The following is a 26706-nucleotide window of genomic DNA, read 5'->3' as shown; positions in this document are numbered from 1 at the left end:
AACAGATCTAACTTTATAATTCAATCAGCGGCGTGTGTGTTAAATAAAACAGGTCCAGATAATGTTTGGTTGCTTCTACCTAATTAACCTTTCACAAAACATGACAAACAGGTGACATCTCCAGGTTTTCACCCAATTCGGCCCCTCCCAGCTGTCTCCGGAATACCGATCACAATCGCTCGGGTCTTTCCAAAGCTGAAGCGACATGAAGTGCACAAAGACTCCTACATAACCACTGAATATAAATATTTATATATTTATTTTAGACAAAAAAACCTAACAGGCCAGACTAGTAAGGCAGGTCAGGTGGTTGTTGATATTTAGTTTTTTCCTTTTTTTTTTTTTCTCTTTTTACAAAATAATTCCAGACATTGTTGAGAGATTATGAACGCCGTGGTTATCGCCTGGGTGACATTTGTAACAATAACTGCAAATTCACAGATTGATAGTTTGAAAAAAAAAACCAACAACCCAGAAATATATGATTATTTAGTTGTGTGATATTAATAATAACTGTAAAGAATTCATTTAAAGGGATTTATTATGATTTGTTAATATGAAAAAAAAATTCCTTCCAAGGGCATACACTCGTTTTTATCTTTGGATATACACGTAATACGTTTTCTGTGTAATTCTTATGTAGGTAGAGATAAGTATTCCATGGCGCAGTTCATTCTTTCAAACATGTTAATGAACGTAGTGCAGTTGGGCTACATTAAAGTCAGCTGAAGCAACATTACATGAAGATTGTAAATAAAGACCAGATCACAAACAAAAGAAAACACCAATATAAAACCTTCAGTTTCAATTCTATGTAGGTACCTTAACAAAAAAGTCCTCACCGCTTTCTATCTTACAGTTAATATTTGACGTTATTTATACACAGTATATATTTTTTTCGAAAGAATTTTGGCGAAATCATTAACAGGAGTGAATTTTAAAGTATTGCAACTCACTGGGTATATAACAACAGCACTCAATTTCACACTGAATAGCAGAAATCAACTGAGCAGAGAAAGAGAGTCTGTCAATATCATGTCAAAAGTTTGCTTTATAAATGAATTGAATGATGTTTTAGAAATATTCTTCATCGAGGACTCGAAAAATATACTATGCTTACACTGATCTTTTAAGAGTAACCCCAATCCCAAAAAAAAACGTACCTATCTTAAGAAATGATTACATTTACAATGTAATAAAAATTACTTGTTTTACCTTTTTAAAAAAGAAAATGCATTTTAACTTCTATTCTAAAAACTAAGACTCTCTATTTATCGAACCATTGATTTTTTTCATTCTGCGTAATCTATCAATTGTTCGTTAATGAATTGATAAATGACAGATTCTCAGACTTTAAAAAATTCAAGGTCGCAATAACGGAAGCTCATGTTTAATTATTCTAATCTGCATGACCTCAATGTAAATAGGTACAAAAGTTCTTATTTAACGATAATATTCACATTTTATCAGACTCCAAAACTGTAAAGTTTTTAAAAAGAGTTTCCCATACTTCACACGGGACAGGAGCTGAATAAGGTCTTATTCATTTGATAAGATAGCATCATGAGACCAATTCATTGTTCAAGACCCTTTCTTTGTGAATATATTTTATAAAGGCACACCCTTAATTCAAATAGTTATTAATTAAAACTAAATTATTATTATTATAAAAACTAGGTAAAACATTTCCTTTTTCGTTTTCTAAAATCACTTCAGCAAAAGAAAATGTTTCATGCGACAACCAGATAAGAATTAATTTTACAACGCGATTACAGTGCCAGTGTCAACTTGTCGCTTGAATTAAAGAATGAGCTGTCCTCAATGGTGACCCATTAGGAGATTGAAGTATTGTTTAGTGCTGATAAATCTAGGCTTTGTAGTTTTTGGTGAGGATATAGATGCATCAAATTTCATTCAAATCTCCTCTACGTTTTAAAAACTAGACTAATTCGTAATTGAGAGGATACCTTTTAATTTACAACTGATCTATATATTTACTATCCTGTTTTTATAGCAAATATTTTCAAAGCAAATTCAAGCTAACTAAACGATTAAAAAAATACTGATATCATTAGAAAAGGTACTGCTGATTATTTCAATGAAAAATGATATTTATTGATTTATCGGTTTTTCTTTTAGACATGATGAAATTAAAGTGATGTACAAGAAGATTTTAGTAAAGAGACTCAAACTTGCAACCATATTGCTCGTGATATTTTCAAAAACCATAACTCCCTCATCTACACCTCCGGTAGGTGACAGTTCAACAAGTATTTCCACATCGTCGGATGGTGAAGCATCAGACAATGTTACCCCTACAACAAACAGTGTTTTCTCAACCAATAGTGTTCATAATGCAACATTTAGCTCTCCGGAATCTTCAAAAACCAGTGGAAGTAGTACTATTTCCGATGAGATAGACTTCAGTACAACATCTAGTAACGAATTAACGGAAAGTACGAGTTCTTCGATAACAAACATTACTGGAGACACAGAAGCAATATCGACAGTAGATACGACATCATCTCCTAGATCATCAGAAAAACTAACGGTATTTGGTACTGATTTAACAACAGCGACGTCAACAAATACTCAGTTTGAATCATTAACATCTATATCTACTTCAATCGAATCAACAACAACAGGTATATTCACAACTTTAACCGATGACAGCCAAATTGAAACAACAAGTGAAGAAAGTACAACTGTGTACCCTTCAAGTTCTTCATATACAACCAATGGAGAGCCTTCTCACGTATCTCAACAACATACAAATTTGACATCAGAAGAAACTACAAAAAGCTTAACTGAAAATACGACTGAGTCACTCACAATTAACTTAGAGTCCACAATATCTGGGGTAATGCCGTCTACAACTATATCAGCAAATGCAGAAAATATTACGGGATCGAATATTTTCAGTGAAACAACGACCGCTGAGACATCTACCACATTCGAAACGTCCAATATAATGATTTCTTCCAGAGAAACTATCAAATCTTCCACTAAATTTGTTGACGAATCTACAATATCTGATGAAACTACTACATCCACGACCGCAGAGGCAACTATCACACACACAACTTCTAATATCATGAGTTCCTCCAGAGAAAAGATCACATCTTCCACTGAATTTGTTGAAGAATCCACAACATCTGATGAAACTACTACAACGGTTTTTACAACGGACGATAAATCCACGGAAAGCAAAGCCGACGAGAGTAAAATTTTGCCTAACATTGCCGAATTTACTTCTACTACAATTGAAAAATTACTTTCTGACAATACACACGAAAAACAAGGAACCGGATCTTACAGTACCTCACAGTCTGTATCAGATCTGCAAAGGTCCGAAGAAATGTCAACATTTACTTCAATAACTAAACTAGACGCAACTGACACAGCAAGTCATATTACTTCTTCGGAAATGTCTTCAATAGGAACATTAACAAATGATATTGTGATTTCTAATTCATCGTTAGAACCACGCACAACATCAATAATCGAAGATGGAAGTACAACCGATTATGAAATTACATCAAACGCAAACCAATTAAATACTGAATTTCTAATGACACCAGATACAGACACCACGTCAAAACAGTCTCAGGAAACATCCGCATTAACAGCAAATGAAGAAAACACAAGTGCTTCTATTTCTGTAACAAGCTTGAAAACAATATCAGAAAAAAGTGTGACATCATTAAAAGATACAACAATAATGACATTTACAAGTACAACAATTGAAACTTCCGAAATTATGAGTTCAACATTACCTGTGACAACAGAGTCTTCCGGTAGCACTGAGGATGCCACAATATCTGTAGAAACGTCTCCAACCATTTCGACTACTCTAGAAATCAGTTCCACTGAAAGAGTAAGTGAGGAAAGTACCACTCCGACAACACTTGTTGAAACTACAGCTTTTGAGACTTCCTCTTCTGCAACCTCAACAGAGAGTACAAGTGAAACTCAAACTACCACAGGAGCAGTTACCTATTCTACAACATCTGAGGAATTCTCCACATTTTCAACTACTTCTGCTAGTGAGGAAAGTACAAGTGCCTCATCCTCTGTTTCAAGCTTGGAAACAAGCACGGCGACATCTGAAGATACAACAACAACGCCACTTACAAGTACAACATTTGAAACTTCCGGAATGATGAGTTCAACAACACCTGTGACAACAGAGTCTTCCAGTAGCACTGAGGGTGCCACAATATCTGTAGAAACGTTTCCAACAATTTCAACTACTCTAGAAATCAGTTCCACTGAAAGAGTAAGTGAGGAAAGTACCACTCCGACTACGCCTGTTGAAACTACAAGTTTTGAGACTTCCTCTTCTGCAACCTCAACAGAGAGTACAAGTGAGACTCAAACTACCACAGGAGCAGGTACCTATTCTACAACATCTGAGGAATTCTCCACATTTTCAACTGCTTCTGCTAGTGAGGAAAGCACAGGTGCCTCATCCTCTAAAGATACAACAACAACGCCACTTACAAGTACAACATTTGAAACTTCCAGAATGATGAGTTCAACAACACCTGTGACAACAGAGTCTTCCAGTAGCACTGAGGGTGCCACAATATCTGTAGAAACGTCTCCAACCATTTCCACTACTCTAGAAATCAGTTCCACTGAAAGAGTAAGTGAGGAAAGTACCACTCCCACTACGCCTGTTGAAACTACAACTTTTGAGACTTCCTCTTCTGCAACCTCAACAGAGAGTACAAGTGAGACTCAAACTACCACAGGAGCAGCTAGTTATTCTACAACATCTGAGGAATTCTCCACATTTTCAACTACTTCTGCTAGTGAGGAAAGTACAAGCGCCTCATCCTCTGTACCAAGCTTGGAAACAAGCACGGCGACATCTGAAGATACAACAACAACGCCACTTACAAGTACAACATTTGAAACTTCCGGAATGATGAGTTCAACAACACCTGTGACAACAGAGTCTTCCAGTAGCACTGAGGGTACCACAATATCTGTAGAAACGTCTCCAACCATTTCCACTACTCTAGAAATCAGTTCCACTGAAAGAGTAAGTGAGGAAAGTACCACTCCGACTACGCCTGTTGAAACTACAACTTTTGAGACTTCCTCTTCTGCAACCTCAACAGAGAGTACAAGTGAGACTCAAACTACCACAGGAGCAGGTACCTATTCTACAACATCTGCAGAATACATTTTCAACTACTTCTGCTAGTGAGGAAAGTACAAGTGCCTCATCCTCTGTACCAAGCTTGGAAACAAGCACGGCGACATCTGAAGATACAACAACAACACCACTTACAAGTACAACATTTGAAACTTCCGGAATGATGAGTTCAACAACACCTGTGACAACAGAGTCTTCCAGTAGCAGCACTGAGGGTACCACAATATCTGTAGAAACGTCTCCAACCATTTCGACTACTCTAGAAATCAGTTCAACTGAAAGAGTAAGTGAGGAAAGTACCACTCCCACTACGACTGTTGAAACTACAAGTTTTGAGACTTCCTCTTCTGCAACCTCAACAGAGAGTACAAGTGAGACTCAAACTACCACAGGAGCAGGTACCTATTCTACAACATCTGAGGAATTCTCCACATTTTCAACTACTTCTGCTAGTGAGGAAAGCACAGGTGCCTCATCCTCTGAAGATACAACAACAACGCCACTTACAAGTACAACATTTGAAACTTCCGGAATGATGAGTTCAACAACACCTGTGACAACAGAGTCTTCCAGTAGCACTGAGGGTTCCACAGAATCTGTAGAAACGTCTCCAACCATTTCGACTACTCTAGAAATCAGTTCAACTGAAAGAGTAAGTGAGGAAAGTACCACTCCCACTACGCCTGTTGAAACTACAACTTTTGAGACTTCCTCTTCTGCAACCTCAACAGAGAGTACAAGTGAGACTCAAACTACCACAGGAGCAGCTAGTTATTCTACAACATCTGCGGAATTCTCCACATTTTCAACTACTTCTGCTAGTGAGGAAAGTACAAGCACCTCATCCTCTGTACCAAGCTTGGAAACAAGCACGGCGACATCTGAAGATACAACAACAACGCCACTTACAAGTACAACATTTGAAACTTCCGGAATGATGAGTTCAACAACACCTGTGACAACAGAGTCTTCCAGTAGCACTGAGGGTTCCACAATATCTGTAGAAACGTCTCCAACCATTTCGACTACTCTAGAAATCAGTTCCACTGAAAGAGTAAGTGAGGAAAGTACCACTCCCACTACGCCTGTTGAAACTACAACTTTTGAGACTTCCTCTTCTGCAACCTCAACAGAGAGTACAAGTGAGACTCAAACTACCACAGGAGCAGGTACCTATTCTACAACATCTGAGGAATTCTCCACATTTTCAACTACTTCTGCTAGTGAGGAAAGTACAAGCAACCCACTCATCCTCTGTATGAGTTCAAGCTTGGAAACAAGCACGGCGACATCTGAAGATACAACAACAACGCCACTTACAAGTACAACATTTGAAACTTCCGGAATGATGAGTTCAACAACACCTGTGACAACAGAGTCTTCCAGTAGCACTGAGGGTACCACAATATCTGTAGAAACGTCTCCAACCATTTCCACTACTCTAGAAATCAGTTCCACTGAAAGAGTAAGTGAGGAAAGTACCACTCCCACTACGCCTGTTGAAACTACAACTTTTGAGACTTCCTCTTCTGCAACCTCAACAGAGAGTACAAGTGAGACTCAAACTACCACAGGAGCAGCTAGTTATTCTACAACATCTGAGGAATTCTCCACATTTTCAACTACTTCTGCTAGTGAGGAAAGTACAAGCAAGCACGGCGACATCTGCCTCATCCTCTGTACCAAGCTTGGAAACAAGCACGGCGACATCTGAAGATACAACAACAACGCCACTTACAAGTACAACATTTGAAACTTCCGGAATGATGAGTTCAACAACACCTGTGACAACAGAGTCTTCCAGTAGCACTGAGGGTGCCACAATATCTGTAGAAACGTCTCCAACCATTTCGACTACTCTAGAAATCAGTTCCACTGAAAGAGTAAGTGAGGAAAGTACCACTCCCACTACGCCTGTTGAAACTACAACTTTTGAGACTTCCTCTTCTGCAACCTCAACAGAGAGTACAAGTGAGACTCAAACTACCACAGGAGCAGCTAGTTATTCTACAACATCTGAGGAATTCTCCACATTTTCAACTACTTCTGCTAGTGAGGAAAGTACAAGCGCCTCATCCTCTGTATCAAGCTTTGAAACAAGCACGGTGACATCTGAAGATACAACAACAACGCCACTTACAAGTACAACATTTGAAACTTCCGGAATGATGAGTTCAACAACACCTGTGACAACAGAGTCTTCCAGTAGCACTGAGGGTGCCACAATATCTGTAGAAACGTCTCCAACCATTTCGACTACTCTAGAAATCAGTTCCACTGAAAGAGTAAGTGAGGAAAGTACCACTCCCACTACGCCTGTTGAAACTACAACTTTTGAGACTTCCTCTTCTGCAACCTCAACAGAGAGTACAAGCGAGACCCAAACTACCACAGGAGAAGCTAGTTATTCTACAACATCTGAGGAATTTTCCACCTTTTCAACTACTTCTGCTAGTGAGGAAAGTACAAGTGCCTCATCCTCTGTACCAAGCTTGGAAACAAGCACGGCGACATCTGAAGATACAACAACAACGCCACTTACAAGTACAACATTTGAAACTTCCGGAATGATGAGTTCAACAACACCTGTGACAACAGAGTCTTCCAGTAGCACTGAGGGTACCACAATATCTGTAGAAACGTCTCCAACCATTTCGACTACTCTAGAAATCACTTCAACTGAAAGAGTAAGTGAGGAAAGTACCACTCCGACTACGCCTGTTGAAACTACAACTTTTGAGACTTCCTCTTCTGCAACCTCAACAGAGAGTACAAGTGAGACTCAAACTACCACAGGAGCAGGTACCTATTCTACAACATCTGAGGAATTCTCCACATTTTCAACTGCTTCTGCTAGTGAGGAAAGTACAAGTGCCTCATCCTCTGTACCAAGCTTGGAAACAAGCACGGTGACATCTGAAGATACAACAACAACGCCACTTACAAGTACAACATTTGAAACTTCCGGAATGATGAGTTCAACAACACCTGTGACAACAGAGTCTTCCAGTAGCACTGAGGGTACCACAATATCTGTAGAAACGTCTCCAACCATTTCGACTACTCTAGAAATCAGTTCCACTGAAAGAGTAAGTGAGGAAAGTACCACTCCCACTACGCCTGTTGAAACTACAACTTTTGAAACTTCCTCTTCTGCAACCTCAACAGAGAGTACAAGTGAGACTCAAACTACCACAGGAGCAGGTACCTATTCTACAACATCTGAGGAATTCTCCACATTTTCAACTACTTTCATCCTCTGTATCAAGCTTGGAAACAAGCACGGCGACATCTGAAGATACTGCTAGTGAGGAAAGTACAAGTGCCTCATCCTCTGTATCAAGCGTGGAAACAAGCACGGCGACATCTGAAGATACAACAACAACGCCACTTACAAGTACAACATTTGAAACTTCCGGAATGATGAGTTCAACAACACCTGTGACAACAGAGTCTTCCAGTAGCACTGAGGGTGCCACAATATCTGTAGAAACGTCTCCAACCATTTCGACTACTCTAGAAATCAGTTCCACTGAAAGAGTAAGTGAGGAAAGTACCACTCCCACTACGCCTGTTGAAACTACAACTTTTGAGACTTCCTCTTCTGCAACCTCAACAGAGAGTACAAGTGAGACTCAAACTACCACAGGAGCAGGTACCTATTCTACAACATCTGCGGAATTCTCCACATTTTCAACTACTTCTGCTAGTGAGGAAAGTACAAGTGCCTCATCCTCTGTACCAAGCTTGGAAACAAGCACGGCGACATCTGAAGATACAACAACAACGCCACTTACAAGTACAACATTTGAAACTTCCGGAATGATGAGTTCAACAACACCTGTGACAACAGAGTCTTCCAGTAGCACTGAGGGTACCACAATATCTGTAGAAACGTCTCCAACCATTTCGACTACTCTAGAAATCAGTTCCACTGAAAGAGTAAGTGAGGAAAGTACCACTCCCACTACGCCTGTTGAAACTACAACTTTTGAAACTTCCTCTTCTGCAACCTCAACAGAGAGTACAAGTGAGACTCAAACTACCACAGGAGCAGGTACCTATTCTACAACATCTGAGGAATTCTCCACATTTTCAACTACTTCTGCTAGTGAGGAAAGTACAACAGCCACTTACAAGTACAACATTTGAAACTTCCGGAATGATGAGTTCAACAACACCTGTGACAACAGAGTCATCCTCCACAATATCTGTAGAAACGTCTCCAACCATTTCGACTACTCTAGAAATCAGTTCCACTGAAAGAGTAAGCGAGGAAAGTACCACTCCCACTACGCCTGTTGAAACTACAAAGACTTCCTCTTCTGCAACTACAAGTGAGACTCAAACTACCACAGGAGCAGCTAGTCATTCTACAACATCTGAGGAAATATCCACATTTTCAACTACTTCTGCTAGTGAGGAAAGTACAACCGCCTCATCCTCTGTACCAAGCTTGGAAACAAGCACGGTGACATCTGAAGATACAACAACGCCACTTACAAGTACAACATTTGAAACTTCCGGAATGATGAGTTCAACAACACCTGTGACAACAGAGTCTTCCAGTAGCACTGAGGGTGCCACAATATCTGTAGAAACGTCTCCAACCATTTCGACTACTCTAGAAATCAGTTCCACTGAAAGAGTAAGTGAGGAAAGTACCACTCCGACTACGCCTGTTGAAACTACAACTTTTGAGACTTCCTCTTCTGCAACCTCAACAGAGAGTACAAGTGAGACTCAAACTACCACAGGAGCAGGTACCTATTCTACAACATCTGAGGAATTCTCCACATTTTCAACTGCTTCTTCTAGTGAGGAAAGCACAGGTTCCTCATCCTCTGTATCAAGCTTGGAAACAAGCACGGCGACATCTGAAGATACAACAACAACGCCACTTACAAGTACAACATTTGAAACTTCCGGAATGATGAGTTCAACAACACCTGTGACAACAGAGTCTTCCAGTAGCACTGAGGGTTCCACAATATCTGTAGAAACGTCTCCAACCATTTCCACTACTCTAGAAATCAGTTCCACTGAAAGAGTAAGTGAGGAAAGTACCACTCCCACTACGCCTGTTGAAACTACAAGTTTTGAAACTTCCTCTTCTGCAACCTCAACAGAGAGTACAAGTGAGACTCAAACTACCACAGGAGCAGGTACTGGAGCAGTGAGGAAAGCTAGTTATTCTACAACATCTGAGGAATTCTTTTGAGACACATTTTCAACTACTTCTGCTAGTGAGGAAAGTACAAGCTTGGAGTGCCTCATCCTCTGTATCAAGCTTGTAGCAAACAAGCACGGCGACATCTGAAGATACAACAACAACGCCACTTACAAGTACAACATTTGAAACTTCCGGAATGATGAGTTCAACAACACCTGTGACAACAGAGTCTTCCAGTAGCACTGAGGGTTCCACAATATCTGTAGAAACGTCTCCAACCATTTCGACTACTCTACAAATCAGTTCCACTGAAAGAGTAAGTGAGGAAAGTACCACTCCGACTACGCCTGTTGAAACTACAACTTTTGAGACTTCCTCTTCTGCAACCTCAACAGAGAGTACAAGTGAGACTCAAACTACCACAGGAGCAGGTACCTATTCTACAACATCTGCGGAATTCTCCACATTTTCAACTACTTCTGCTAGTGAGGAAAGTACAAGTGCCTCATCCTCTGTATCAAGCTTGGAAACAAGCACGGCGACATCTGAAGATACAACAACAACGCCACTTACAAGTACAACATTTGAAACTTCCGGAATGATCAGTTCAACAACACCTGTGACAACAGAGTCTTCCAGTAGCACTGAGGGTGCCACAATATCTGTAGAAACGTCTCCAACCATTTCGACTACTCTAGAAATCAGTTCCACTGAAAGAGTAAGTGAGGAAAGTACCACTCCCACTACGCCTGTTGAAACTACAAGTTTTGAGACTTCCTCTTCTGCAACCTCAACAGAGAGTACAAGTGAGACTCAAACTACCACAGGAGCAGCTAGTTATTCTACAACATCTGAGGAATTCTCCACATTTTCAACTGCTTCTGCAAGTGAGGAAAGCACAGGTGCCTCATCCTCTGTATCAAGCTTGGAAACAAGCACAGCGACATCTGAAGATACAACAACAACGCCACTTACAAGTACAACATTTGAAACTTCCGGAATGATGAGTTCAACAACACCTGTGACAACAGAGTCTTCCAGTAGCACTGAGGGTTCCACAATATCTGTAGAAACGTCTCCAACCATTTCGACTACTCTAGAAATCAGTTCCACTGAAAGAGTAAGTGAGGAAAGTACCACTCCCACTACGCCTGTTGAAACTACAACTTTTGAAACTTCCTCTTCTGCAACCTCAACAGAGAGTACAAGTGAGACTCAAACTACCACAGGAGCAGGTACCTATTCTACAACATCTGAGGAATTCTCCACATTTTCAACTGCTTCTGCTAGTGAGGAAAGTACAAGTGCCTCATCCTCTGTATCAAGCTTGGAAACAAGCACGGTGACATCTGAAGATACAACAACAACGCCACTTACAAGTACAACATTTGAAACTTCCGGAATGATGAGTTCAACAACACCTGTGACAGCAGAGTCTTCCAGTAGCACTGAGGGTACCACAATATCTGTAGAAACGTCTCCAACCATTTCGACTACTCTAGAAATCACTTCAACTGAAAGAGTAAGTGAGGAAAGTACCACTCGACTACGCCTATTGAAACTACAAATTTTGAAACTTCCTCTTCTGCAACCTCAACAGAGAGTACAAGTGAGACTCAAACTACCACAGGAGCAGCTAGTTATTCTACAACATCTGAGGAATTCTCCACATTTTCAACTACTTCTGCTAGTGAGGAAAGTACAAGCGCCTCATCCTCTGTACCAAGCTTGGAAACAAGCACGGCGACATCTGAAGATACAACAACAACGCCACTTACAAGTACAACATTTGAAACTTCCGGAATGATGAGTTCAACAACACCTGTGACAACAGAGTCTTCCAGTAGCACTGAGGGTGCCACAATATCTGTAGAAACGTCTCCAACCATTTCGACTACTCTAGAAATCAGTTCCACTGAAAGAGTAAGTGAGGAAAGTACCACTCCCACTACGCCTGTTGAAACTACAACTTTTGAGACTTCCTCTTCTGCAACCTCAACAGAGAGTACAAGTGAGACTCATACTACCACAGGAGCAGGTACCTATTCTACAACATCTGAGGAATTCTCCACATTTTCAACTACTTCTGCTAGTGAGGAAAGTACAAGTGCCTCATCCTCTGTATCAAGCTTGGAAACAAGCACGGCGACATCTGAAGATACAACAACGCCACTTACAAGTACAACATTTGAAACTTCCGGAATGATGAGTTCAACAACACCTGTGACAACAGAGTATTCCAGTAGCACTGAGGGTGCCACAATATCTGTAGAAACGTCACCAACTTTTTCGACTACTCTAGAAATCAGTTCCACTGAAAGAGTAAGTGAGGAAAGTACCACTCCGACTACCCCTGTTGAAACTACAAGTTTTGAGACTTCCTCTTCTGCAACCTCAACAGAGAGTACAAGTGAGACTCATACTACCACAGGGTCAGTTACCTATTCTACAACATCTGAGGAATTCTCCACATTTTCAACTACTTCTGCTAGTGAGGAAAGTACAAGTGCCTCATCCTCTATTTCAAGCTTGGAAACAAGCACAGCGACATCTGAAGATACAACAACAACGCCACTTACAAGTACAACATTTGAAACTTCTGTGAGAAAAGCAACAACATCAATTTCAATAGCTAGTACAAAGTCTACAGCAACAACATCAAGTTCAATAGCTAGTACAGAGTTTACAACAACAAAATCAAGTTCAATACCTAGTACAGTGTCTACAGCAACAACATCAACTTCAATACCTAGTACGGAGATAACAGCAACATCATCAGGTTCAAGAGCTAGCACGGGATCTACAGTAACAACATCAAGTTCATCAGTTAGCACGGAATTTACAGTAACAACATCAACTTCAATACCTAGTACGGAATCTACAGCAACAACATCAACTTCAATACCTAGTACAGAGTCCACTGCAACAGCAGCAACTTCAATACATAGTACGGAATCCACAGCAACAACATCAACATCAATACCTAGTACAGAATCTACAGTAACAACATCAACTTCAATGCCAAGTACAGAGTCCATAGCAACAACATCAACTTCAATAACTAGTACAGAGTCCACTGCAACAATATCAACTTCTATACCTACTACAGAATCTACAGCAACAACATCAACTTCAATACCTAGTATGGAATTTACAGCAACAACATCAACTTCAATACCTAGTACAGAGTCCACTGCAACAACATCAACATCAATACCTAGTACTGAATCTATAGTAACAACATCTACAGCAACAACATTAACTTCAATACCTAGTACAGAGTCCACTGCAACAACATCAACTTCAATACCTAGTACTGAATCTACAGTAACAACATCAACTTCAATACCTAGTACTGAATCAACAGCAACAACATCAACTTCAATACCTAGTACAGAGTCCACTGCAACAGCAGCAACTTCAATAAATAGTACGGACAAAACAGCAACAACATCAACATCAATACCTAGTACAGAATCTACAGTATCAACATCAACTTCAATACCTAGTATAGAGTCGACTGCAACAACATTAACTTCAATACCTAGTACTGAATCTACAGTAACAACATCAACTTCAATACCTATTACAGAGTCCACTGCAACAACATCAACTTCTATACCTAGTACGGAATCTACAGCAACAACATCAACTTCAATACCTAGTACGGATATAACAGCAACAACACCAGGTTCAACAGCTAGTACGGAATCTACAGCAAGAAAACCAAGTTCTTTAGCTAGTACATTGGAAACAAGTCAAACTGAAGCATCAACTTCAACGAAAGGAACATCAGATGTAACCGTCTCAACGTCTTCTACTGCATCAATCCCGACAAGTTTATCAACAACCCAAGCTGTGCAGACATCCACTGAAATTTTTGTAGACCCAAGCGTTGTTGTACTGTATGTTGAGATAGATTTGAACGAAAACTGGAATGCAGATTTGTCAAATAGCAGTTCCACAGCTTTCAAGAATAAATCTGCCAAAATTGAATCAGAGGTATTTAGTCTCAATTTTGAATTTTTTCCCTTTTCTTTAAGAAAGTATATAGAACGCCTAGCAGAAATTTAATACAGTAATTAAACGTTTAAATTATCTTGTAGATTAACAATGTCCTTGGTAGTGGAAGCAATGTATCTATCTACTACAACTCCAGTAAAGTTATATCGTACAGGTAAGGGGATTATTTTTATTCTGGTTGTTTTGGTTTTGATCCAAGTTAAGTGTTTTTCTTTAAATGTAAAAAATATTTGGAAAAACAAACCATCTTGGGTTAATTGTCATATTTGTTTATAAAAATATTAACAATATTTTTATAATAGCAATGAAAGGTAAGACAAATTATTAGATTAGGAGCTAAATTGCACTGTTGTATGTATTAGCGTCACAATTCATCAAAATCACTATACAAATCGTATTATATATCCTCTTTTGTCCGCGTATTTTTAGAAATAGAAAAACCATTAATCAAAGACAATAAAATTAAAAATACGTAAAGATATCAAGATATAGTTACACATAAATAGTCATTTGTAGGGTTATGGAGTCTTACAGAGAGGTTTGGTAGATTTTTTTTATTATAGCAATATTTTAAAAAGATTACAAACAACAGAAATCAAGACAAAAGATAGAAGGAAAGTGTCACACATCATATTTTTTCACACGGCACTGTTAGACCTTAGAATGGTTTTCATTGTGTTCCTACATTATATACATGTGAATAGACAAAATTTGTTAAAAACAAGAATAAAATACATATAATATATTTTGTTTTTATAAGAAAACAATGATTGAAGTGTAAGTAGTAAAAAAAAATTGAAGATGATATGTTATCATTCAATTCAGCTTTACGTTTAATATAGCACATAAGAGCTTGATCTGTTTAAATTCAAAACATTTCTTGACCAGCTGTTTTCGACTCTTACTTTGCTTTTTGTTGATTTAAAAGTTTCAACCTTTGTTTCTTATACTGTATTATGTAGTGTGCTATACATATTGATGCTCAGCTAGCGAGTTTACATCTTTTTATTTTAAACATGTACTGTATTTAATTCAAATTAGTTAATTTAATAAAAGATATCATAATTTTAAATTGAATTTATTTTTTATTGAATTTAATTAACAATGTATTTAACGATCAATATGCATGTTACAGAAATGGAAGCATTCACGTCCTATGTGAAGTATATTATTCCATATCCCATGTTCACGTGACCGGAAGTAACAACAACTTAGTATCTCTCGTCAACTCAACGCTGCACAAATCTTTATCATTAAACATAATACCAGGATCCATTGTCGTTTATTGTAAGTATTATGCTGATGGTAAATTTAAAATGATAAGAATATATAATTTAATTCTGTTTGTATTCTTAAAAAAGGAACGCATAACATTTTGTATAATCTGGTTTGGTATGGGGACACACCCCCTTGACAACAAGCTGAATCATCTGTATCCATCAATCCCCTCATTTCCAGTCCTTCGGATTCATGAAAAATTCCAGATTTAATGAATGTACCTTTAACTTCAAACAGTTGCTCGATCTTACCTCATGTAAACAAGCATCATGGCTGCTAGATCTATGTATCAGTTTTTACCTCCCCTTGCTTCCCATCACTTCCGTCACTATGGTTGTATTATTGCGCGGTAAATTTGAACTAATAAAAACAACACAATTTTACATCCCCAGTTGTTTAATTATTTTAAAATTAAATTATAAGGAATGATCATTCTTGGCCAATTATCAGTATAATATGGTTTGGGTCAGTTTACGCTTTTTTTATAATCCGCTTCGCGGATTATAAAGCGTAAACTGACCCAAACCATATTATACTCGATAATCTGGCCAAGAATTAGAGTCATTCCTTAAGTAATGTATGCATGTAGTCTTTTTAAATAACAATACGTAATATTGAACATTGTAGTAAAAAAGACAGAGGAATCCCCTGATGTATCATCTTCAACAGCTCGTGAGTACAACTAAAATTATCTTTAAACTTACTTGAAATAATATCATACTTCGTTCATTCAATTCATAATTCATCTCTGTTAAATATATTTCAGTTATCATCATTGGAGTCGTCACAGCCCTTGGTCTGTTATTTATGGTCCTTTGTTCCATCTGCTTCATCCTTGCCTATAAAAGGTAAGCAGAGATATTCCATATCAGTAACAGCATATTGTCTTTTTGTTGTATTTTTTTTTTAATATAAATGTTTTCAAATTTCGTTTTTAATTTAGATTCCACAGAAAACGAAGAGTAACCCATAAAGATCCGAATTTGGATGAATCTGAAACAGGAAACTACCACAGTTCGGAGGACCTCTCGATTGAAGATGACGACGGGGACTACCACAGTGGGGACTATAAATTTGAAATTCCTTCCTTCGTAATGGCGACAAGAGGCGTCCCACCGAGTGCACACATGTGGACAAGGGAGGATACTCTTCCTCACATACGAAAGGCCAGAAGAGAAAAAGAGAAGATGTTACCAACTCAGGACAACTTAGCCTACCTCAACGAATTTTGTCATCCGGCCAAAATTCCTTCAGAGCGGCCTCCGAGCTACGACAAAATATCGCCTCCCTTAAATAGGGATTCAACTGGTATTTCAGACAAGCATTTAATAGAAAAACAAGGCCATCTCACGTCACCATCAGAGGAAGCTGTAGACCGACCGTCGACATCTGCACAGGCTGATGAAGTGGAAAGAACGTCATCCGCTGTCGGATCTCCAAGATCGAGTGCGACATCCAGAAACAGGTCTGCTTCCTCTTACATTTCTCGGACTGGGTCCGAGGCTTCGCCCGGAATGAGTAACAATGCCTCTTCTTCCGTGTCCGGCAAGTCGGACGGAACTGCTGGAAGAGACCATTCAGATGAATCTGATGTGCCAAAGAAAATTCGGCGTAAACGCACTAAGAAGAAGCCCTATATTCCTCTTAGTAAACGGCTTCCAAAGCCAGTAAAACCCAAAATATATAAATCCAATCAGCCTTTGAAAGTACACAAATCAAAACTTCAAGAAAAGTTAAAAGAAATCGCCAAAGAAAACGAAGAAAAACTTTATAATCCAAACGGAGAAGCGTGGAGGAATCTTGTCACTAAAATATTTCCACAGGATGAGTCCGAAAATGAAGCGGACTGTTGATGATACCTTACTTTTTATACAATAAACCTTTCACTTATAGTAAATTAAAGTTATTGTATTACAAGTATACATTGATTATTATATTTATAAATTACGGTGATGATAAATATGTGATTATATTTGAGCTATTATTTATACATTCCTTTATACATTTTTTGTAATTTATATACAAGTTGTCATTTTTGAAAACATTCTACATGTTGCTTTCAATAAATTGTTGATGAATATGAAAAATTATTTGCAATTCATTTCTGTGCGTGAAGGAGGAATTCTTGTCTGGTTTCTGACTAAATGAAATATTCAAGTTATATTTACTGAAATGTTTAATTGTTTGTATGTTGTTTAACGTCCATCTCGAGAATTTTGCATGCAAATTGACATGCCACCACCTGCCGGTGGAGAGCTGCAAATTTTGTCATATACTCGGCACTTACGGCCATTGAGCAGTGAGGGATCTTTTTCGTGCCAGCACATACTGCGACACGGGACCTCGGTTTATACGGTTTCATCCGAAGGACCGGTCTCTGCATCCCAAGGTGGGATTTGAACCCGCTTTGCTGAAATATCTTTTAATTATAGATGTAATGTGATTAAAACTCTCTGTCTTATATCATTAAATCCTTGTTCAGTGGAATGGAGGAATTGCGGATAAGAGATGAATATACCCTTCAATATTATAAAGAATGGCAGTGTCCATGTAATGCTAAGGGAGCCCTAATTATGTGCCAGATCAAAAAATAAAATAGAAGGTGTATGTGGCATTAATTAACAAAGATTCTGTGAAAGACTCATTAAATTCTATGAAGCCTCGTTAAAATTCATTAAAGAATGGGTGGACTTAACGTCGCATTTTGGATCTTTTTGAGATTCCTATATCTAGCTGTTGTTGAGATGAATCAAAGATATTTCATAAGCATTGTGAAGATTTATGTATGCATGATTGTATTATGCATAAAACTTTTACATAAGCAATACCTTCGTGTCGCAAATCAAAATTGAAGGAACTATACATAAGCGTTGCCATCCGGAATTTGGCATTTACCCGGAATGGTTTTTAGGTCACCTAATCAATATTTATAGGATAATATAATATTTTTATATCGATTTGTGTCACATGGATATTGGCATTCCATGGCTTATTCTCTCTGTCTCTCTTTCTCGGAGTCTCTTTTTCTTTTTAAACCAATAATAAAATATCACTAACTTTAAAATAGGAATGATTCGTTTGATTAAATTATGCATATTATTTGTATATCTATTGTAGAAATAATCATATATTCGACCCCAAAATGCCAATTACGCACGGCATTGCTACTTACCCTTCTGATGAAATACACATGCATGTCGTTGTGTTTTATAAATTGACAGAGATTTTAGTTGAACGCGGAAAACTTTTGTTGAAAATGTAGTTCGAACATTAGTATTTTGTATTTTTTTTAACATGCATTAAGTTTACAAGGTAAAGTATTACTTGCAAGAACTAAATAATTAGAATACCTGAAGTGAATTTCACAATTCTATGAATATCAGTAAAGTGGTGAAATGCATATATCATTATTATTATCTAAATTTTAATAAGTTGGTTTCAATACGTACAACAGAAAATATCTTTTAAGTCACATAATGATTGCCGTCGGCAACGTCCGTAAACTTTTTTGCCTCTACTCATCAAAATTTCTTTGAAACGACTATATCTTGAATGTTTTGAAGGCGGTTTGTCAACAATAGAAACGACTAAGTTTGCACTTTATTCCATTTTGTGACTAAAAAGAAAATACATGTATGTTTTTTATGCCCTCTTTTGAAAATACATGTAACTCTGAAATAATGATTTAAAAAAGATAGCGAAATTCTGAAGGGAATGTGAAAAAAAAATATCAGAATTGAAAATAAAATTAGCTTTGTTTGGCATTGCCGGCTGACTCAGGTAAATCGCTGTGGTCAGAAGAATTTTTCCAACTGATACAGATCGTAATTTTTTTTTTCATTCTGTATATATATCCGGATTTAGGTGTCTGTACATTTGAGTACATATCACAAAATGGGAAAGAATCATGTAAACGCTTGATTGATCAAACAGTTTCAATTAAAAGTGTCTATGTGATGTTAAATACACATATCACAAATCCAAGCATGGCTGTCGAAAGCAGTAAACTCTGTATAACAGAAGTTGATGGCATGACTCTCCCCAGTAATGTGTGTCGTGGCAATATATACCGACGAATCAGTTATACCAGTTTGAATGAGATATTTCAAGGTACAATTTTCCTGTCCGATTTGCTACATTTGTAGATGAATCTAGCGGCCATGCTCGGATTCGTGCATGTGAAAACAACTTTATGCCAATTCAATATCTGGGATTTTTTATACCATGTATATTAAAGGTTTAAAACTAATAGGGTTTGAAAATAAATAACAACTTGAAGTTGTTGTTAAACAATCGGAAACCCATGATGCCTGAAAACTAAAAACATTCCTGTAATTGAAAAAAAAAAATATTTCCCCTACCTACCGACCCAAACGTATTAACGCCAAACCAACAATATTTTAATTGTGGCCTAACCAATGATTGGTTTATGATATTCCCCGACATGCGTAATTATTATACCCCCCGCTTGAAAAGCGGGAGGGTATATAGTAATCGTTAATTCCGTCCGTCCGTCCGTCTGTTACGCTTTGGGGTACCTATCTCTTATCCGCAACTCCTCTCATACCACTGAAGGAAATTTAATGAAACTTTCACAGAATCTTCATTACATATTGCCATTGTGCACCTCCTATTTTACTTTTTGATCTGACATATATTTTGGATTTTCCAGAGCAAAACTTGGACACTGCCATTATATTCATATGGGAGGCGGGGGGTATCATTTAGTGAGCTCATTGCTCACAGTACCTCTAGTTATTTATAATTATTGTAATTAAATCCTACAAATCCTGAATGTTGCAATTTTAAGTCCTAGAATGATAATTTTGCAATTTGTGTACTTGTTGGGGGGGGGGTCCTGATTTTTTCACATTTGACCGAGGAATACTTGATATCCCTGAGGTTTTTTTTATTATTATTTTAATAATCATAACAGAAATATGAAAAATGTAGGTTGGATCGAACAGAAAAGGTTAACTTGATATACTTTTTTTTTAAGATTTTGCATGCGATTCTTTTATCCCCTCGTCTCGAAGTTTGTTTTTTTGGAAGGGAGTGTAGTAACATTGTCTATATTCATTTGTGGGTGGTGAGTGAGCAGGCGCTGAATTTGGTATTAGGCACGTAGCATCAGGGGGGGGGGGGGCTATATAGGAAATGTTTCACTGAAAGGTTGGTTGCCCCCAACTTTTTGTGATATAAGGAAAATTGTGGTATAAAATTTGGTACTGAAAGAATTTGGCATGAAAAAAAAAACTTGGCCTCTAACCCCCCCCCTTCCCCGCGAAATAGGATTTTCGACTTTCGGAATCCCCCCTTTTATTTATTTATTTATTTTTTTTTTGCTTGTCAACTTTTTCAGGTAAGTAAAACAAAATTTTCTCAGGCTGCCCCGGCCCCTCCCACTTTCAAAAACGATGCTGCGTGGCTGTAGAGTGTGTTATAAATAGTTGTAAACATGGAATCCACTTTAGAATTTCTTTACTTCTATTTTTAACATTTAAGGGCTTTCAAGATATAATTCAGCTATTGAAGGCTTGGGGGAGGGGTGTTAAATTATTTACTAGTAGAATCACAGTCCAGTATGTTACTTGGCATCAAACTAGGTACAGTAGACTCTTTACATCTCTGCATCCCTATAAACCAGAGAACAGACGCTACGTGAGCACAACTCCCCACCAATCTAGCCCCTGACCTGCACTGGCAATACCATAATTTCACGGGGTCTTCTGCATCCGAAGCATCATATTGGATCCAAAGGTAGTGGCATTTCGATGACACGTGCCGGGATTGAATTTTTGCTTGTAAAATACCAGGTACATCTTTCCCAACAAATATGTCATACGCACCGTCCTCATCTAAATGCTCAGCTGACTATGAGGAGGCCTGTTTCAGCTGGTAGATACCGAAGATAAGGGATCTCAAGTATTCCTCAGACAGATGTGGGAAATCTGGAGCTGCATCTCGAGCATCAACCTTTGTCATTTTAATACCTGCTGCTCGCCTACCAGTGTCTTTAATAAAGCGCTCTTTCAGTGGATTTACTGTGATTTTGGATTTATTTAGCATATTTTTTTGCAATCTGGACGTCATTCACCGAATCACTTGCCAAAGGCGGACGGAAGGCATTGATCAAAGCGGCCACAATTCGAACATAGTCCCCAATATACGGGATTTGACTGTTGGTTACTACATTTGCTAAAAACTGCCGTCTTTTTAGTCTGCCATTAGCAGATTCTACCGTCCATCTGATTTTTGTAACTAAACGGGATAAATTAGCCTCTTTTACAGAGTGTTGTTTTTGCCCCCTACCCAAAAAATATGGTGACTTTGATTGTAACCCAACTGATTTAATGACCTCTAATGAATCTCTGAATCCTCGATCTAAAACTAAAATATCATTTTCTCTAGCCCATTCCAAAACCTCCCCTCTCCCTCGAGCAAATGTTTATTTTGAATAGCTGCGTCGTTATTCTTTCCATCAGCTAAATAAGGACCCAGTATTTCAATTATATAGCCATCCGAAGCAACAATCATCATGGGCTTCACCAGTGGGCGACCTTTATAAACACTGTATGATTTTCTTTAAAATGTATACTTGGAGCTTTTTTGAATATAAATGTAGGTTCCATCAATAAGAAGAATGGCTGTATTATGGTCACCAGATGCCAAGAGTTCCCGCGCAAAGACCGTGGTGTGATCCCGAAGAATATTTTGTCTTGAAATATGGTCAAAGCCCAAGTGCTTTGGGACAAAATGTCTCAATAAAACGTTCCTGGCTCTCTGGATAGTTCTACATATGCAGCATTTATCTGCAATATTAAACAATGTTTTAAGCAGGTTACTGGATAAGCCAGTTCGGAGTTTTGTCAGCAATATTCCGAGAGCAGTTCTCTTCGAAAATTTTCTGGTTTTAAAACTAGCGACTTGCAAACAAAGATCATCAAACTGATCAGGAGTTAAACCTGTTAATGACACATAATCATCTTTATTTAGAAAATCTCTATTGTCAAAATCAATCCTAGAATTGCTGTTTTTCATGATAAGTTCTCTACAGCGACACAATTGTTGCAATAGCTCATTTGAGGTCAAGGACGATTTTCCTCGCTTGAAACGAAATGAATATTGCTGTAAATCGGAGTTTTTCAAGTAGCCATTTTCGGCAAAATGAACAGGGCAAGCTCTGGCATTATCATACAGAATGACATTGTATTTAAGAAACATGTCTGTCCGTGCTGTTTGCGGTATTCTTCTTTGAGATTTTCTCTTCATTCCACATACTGCACAATATTTGCTACATTTTGTGCCTAAATAAAATGTGGTCCCCTTGATTTCATTTTGGGCAACCTCACCCAGTTTACCCCTAGAATACCTTTTATGGCATTTATCGCAAATACAATCATTCTCGCTGACTGTCTTATCTAACAACACAGAAATATTCTCTCTCAATGCCGCATATTTCACTTCTTTGAGAGATCGACGATAATTTGGAGAAACCCTTTTATTACAAACGATACAACTGTCGGATTTCGGCATTATTTCTTATAATAATTTACAGGGAATAAACAGTTATCTTAAACCCCCCTAACTTACCTTATCAGAAGAAAAAACACACTTTATAACCCCTCTAAAAGTGATCTTATCCAAAATAACCTCAACTTACCTGAAAGCTAATCTATAGCCCCCCAAATATCGAATATGTGTATATTATCACCTTATAATACTTACAGAAACGTCAATATGAAATCAAAAGATATGTCTAATTGTTTTTGTGAACACAACAAACAATATAACGGAGTGATTACAACGGATTTAAAATGCGCAAATTTGCGAATGTCAGACCAACAAAACACGCTCTCATTTCTAAATAGGTTTGAGGTCACGTGATAGAATAATTGTATTCATCGCGGCTATACACCACGTGATGAATGGTAATATTCAGCAGGTCAATCGGAGTCATTAAATCTAGGTTAACACAGTCATGACAATGGAAGCGGCAAGTCTGTTTTGAACGTGTTTTTGTAAAATTAAATATGAGCGCAATATGAGACTTTGTCTGCTCTTCTCCTTTTAATATGACATTGTTTTGTTCAATATACAACTACAGTTTTCTTAAGAACAACCGACAAACATGCGCTGACTATGTATTAAGACGCTGAAAAAAGCGTGACCCTGATTATCTATTGATATTCATGAAATTGCCTCGACCCATGCCTTACATTTTGATTTAGATTTCTTTGATTAAAATTTTTTTGATTCATATACAAGACATAAATACACAGTTAAGATGTCGGTGAATAATATAATGGAAGGAAAAATTCGTTTTTTTGAAACTTCAATTTACGGATTTTTTCACGGCAGTTAAGGATGTACAACACACCTACCCCAAAAAATTCCTGTCGTTTAATTTTCGTTATTTTTGTATATTTAGTACATAACTATATCTACTGCATGTATGCACATTTTGGACAAAATCGTTCGAGTGGTTTTTGGACAGGAAATTCCAAAAGTTACCCCCCTTTAGTTATTTACAAGGAGAGAAAATTTTTAATCAATGAACTATACTTAAACCTTGATTTTCAAAAAAGCCAGGTTAGATATAAATGTCAAATTTCATTGGCTTATTCCTTTAACCATTTAACACAAAAAAATAGTCATCTTTTTGATATACATATCATCAAAATAATTTTTAAAGACCTTAAACTGAAAAACTATGAATTATCTAAGCCTTGAAAATTGCGTATTTTTCAAATTCAAAATTTTTTTGTGAAAAAACCTGTCGTTTAATTTTAGTAAAAAACTTTCTTTTGGTAGCTGGTGGTAAAAATAATCTGCATAATTTTTTGTATAATTTTTGTACGACCAGTTTTGATTTAATAGCGGAAAATTACCCCTCCCCCTTTCTCAATAAATCACGTTCCCGCGCGTCTTTCAGACGGGGGTCGATCACTTTGTTATATGAATCTATAAATACACATTAAAAAATTAAATTGGAATATTGCTTTTGCTTCAAAAATATATTAACTTACAAATTTAAAAGTTCTCATATGTTAAGCGTATTTAAATGTAGATTTTTAGGCAATTTTGGAATGCCCCTATCACCCCCACCCCTTCCTTTTTTTGCGTCACAGACCATATTAGTGTTTGACGAAACGTCGTTTACAGTGTAAATATACCGGTATTTCGTCATTTGAATCCCGGAGGTATGCATTAGTTTTTAAATTCATGAATGCAGAATAAATATTGACTACTCTTTTTATATGTATCAGGAAAAAATTACTGAAAGATTTTAGTGTTTAGTCCATATATGTATGCGTTATGCATTCCATATCACATGAAACCTGGATACGAATTCAAGTTTTGTTGAACTTGAATATGTTGATTTTTAATTTTATTTCTTTAATAAAATTATTTTATTCATTAAAAAATGGTGTATGTTCAACTCTCCTGTGATATAAATGGAATAATTGTAGTTTCTTTTATGTCATTACTTCAAACGAGACAGTATGTGGCCGTGGGGATACATCGACATTTGCATAGATGTACACCCCTCATGATATTGTACGCATTTCTTTCAATGTCGTCGCTTCTAAAGTTAAAATGAAAATTCCGTATTCGTCCTCATTAACTTCAAAATATCAAACAATATTTCCATTTCTAATTTTTTTTTCTCTGTGATAACTCTTTGAAAGTTAGGGGTAGTTTATTTCTTGATAATTCTGCCGCAATGTAAATTAGGCAGGTCGATAGGTCGGGAGCTAAGGAGGCCTAATACGCATGCAATTCTCGTGCGCATCTGTCTCTGTGTCTGACGCTAAGGAGGCCAAATATGCATGTAAATCTCGTGCGGCTGCCTTTGCGTGACGTCGGTTGGCGAGGACTATTGAAATTGGCATGGAAGTCATCATGTGATTTAAATCTATTTATCTACATTTTTAAAGTCTAAATCTACAATTTTATTTCACAATGAAATGGAAATATAAGGAATCACTGTCTAGTTAGGAGGGTATGTCAGGGACATCAACAATAGTGGGAAACATGGGATAATTTAAGCATAACGGGCTTCGCCCGTTATGCAAATTATCCCATGTTTCCCACTATCATCAACAATAGTGGGAAACATGGGATAATTTAAGCATAACGGGCTTCGCCCGTTATGCAAATTATCCCATGTTTCCCACTATTGTTGATGCCCTGACATACCCTCCTAACTAGACAGTGATTCCTTAATTAAACTTTTCATCTATTTCAATTTATATCAAATCGCACTTTGACATTTTTTAAAGTCTTATAGGCTACGTTTTGTTTTGATTCGAGGAAATGCGAACCGACATTGTTGACAGAAAGTCAAACGATTTGCTGCAATAGGATATTCATAAATGCATATAATTTCAGTACAAGTGAACAATTCTTTTCAATTCTATACTTACATTGTGTATATGAGGTCTATAGTATTCAATTCTCGGATTTATCAGGTCTTGCTGTAAATGTATCTGATTCTGTGGAAAACCGTGAATAAAGGGAGGAAAATAAACATCTACATTTTCAGAGTTGTTCCTGGTCAAAATTCGGAACTGGCCAAATGACTGTGTATGTTGTTATAATTCAGTCGTAAAAATAAAGGGGTTGGAATTCAATTATAAAAAATAAGGGGGGGGGGGGTTCAAACCCCCTACCCCTGAATCTGTCATTGGGTAATGCAGATCAAAAGTCTAAAAAATTTGATCAAGAAATTCATCCGTTTAGCTCACAAACTAATACATAATGTATAATATATTCTGCCTACTCTCAGTACGTTTAGTTCTTTGATTAAATGATTATCGTTTATGTACGGTATACTTTGAACGAAAAAACAAAACAAAACTAAAAAAAAATAAAATTTAATAAAGTAATAAAATACAATAAATATTTACATTATTCTATAAATAATTAGTATTTTATACATGTTTCTACCTCATGTATATATTCGATTACGGTACCTGTACGAAGCACTTGTCAAGGGGCGTAACTTCTTTATTTATTGTCCATGTTGACAGTTTCATGGGGTTAGAGTTCATGCAGCATG

The 26706-nt window shown here is 37.4% G+C and overlaps 1 protein-coding gene across 2 annotated transcripts in view; it reads right to left on the bottom strand.

Annotated features, from left to right (window-relative positions):
• Positions 1-26706, bottom strand: part of LOC134283043 (dihydroorotate dehydrogenase (quinone), mitochondrial-like) — an 81058-nt gene that overhangs the window by 51723 nt on the left and 2629 nt on the right. The window contains exons 1-2 of one of the 2 annotated variants that reach the window (XM_062765480.1): positions 26621-26698; positions 16346-16480 (exon numbers count right to left, since the gene is read on the bottom strand). In XM_062765480.1, coding sequence (XP_062621464.1) covers positions 16346-16480; positions 26621-26698 — 213 coding nt within the window. Of the gene's footprint in view, positions 1-16345; positions 16481-26620; positions 26699-26706 lie in introns of those variants that run through there. The other variant, XM_062765481.1, reaches the window with a different exon arrangement.

Source organism: Saccostrea cucullata, unplaced genomic scaffold (genome assembly GCF_032062105.1).
Source record: "Saccostrea cucullata isolate Sc308-1 unplaced genomic scaffold, CSIRO_AGI_Scuc_v1 ctg88, whole genome shotgun sequence".
Classification (NCBI taxonomy): domain Eukaryota; kingdom Metazoa; phylum Mollusca; class Bivalvia; order Ostreida; family Ostreidae; genus Saccostrea; species Saccostrea cuccullata.
Note: the sequence above shows the minus strand (reverse complement) of the source record. Positions and strands in the feature narration are given on the sequence as shown.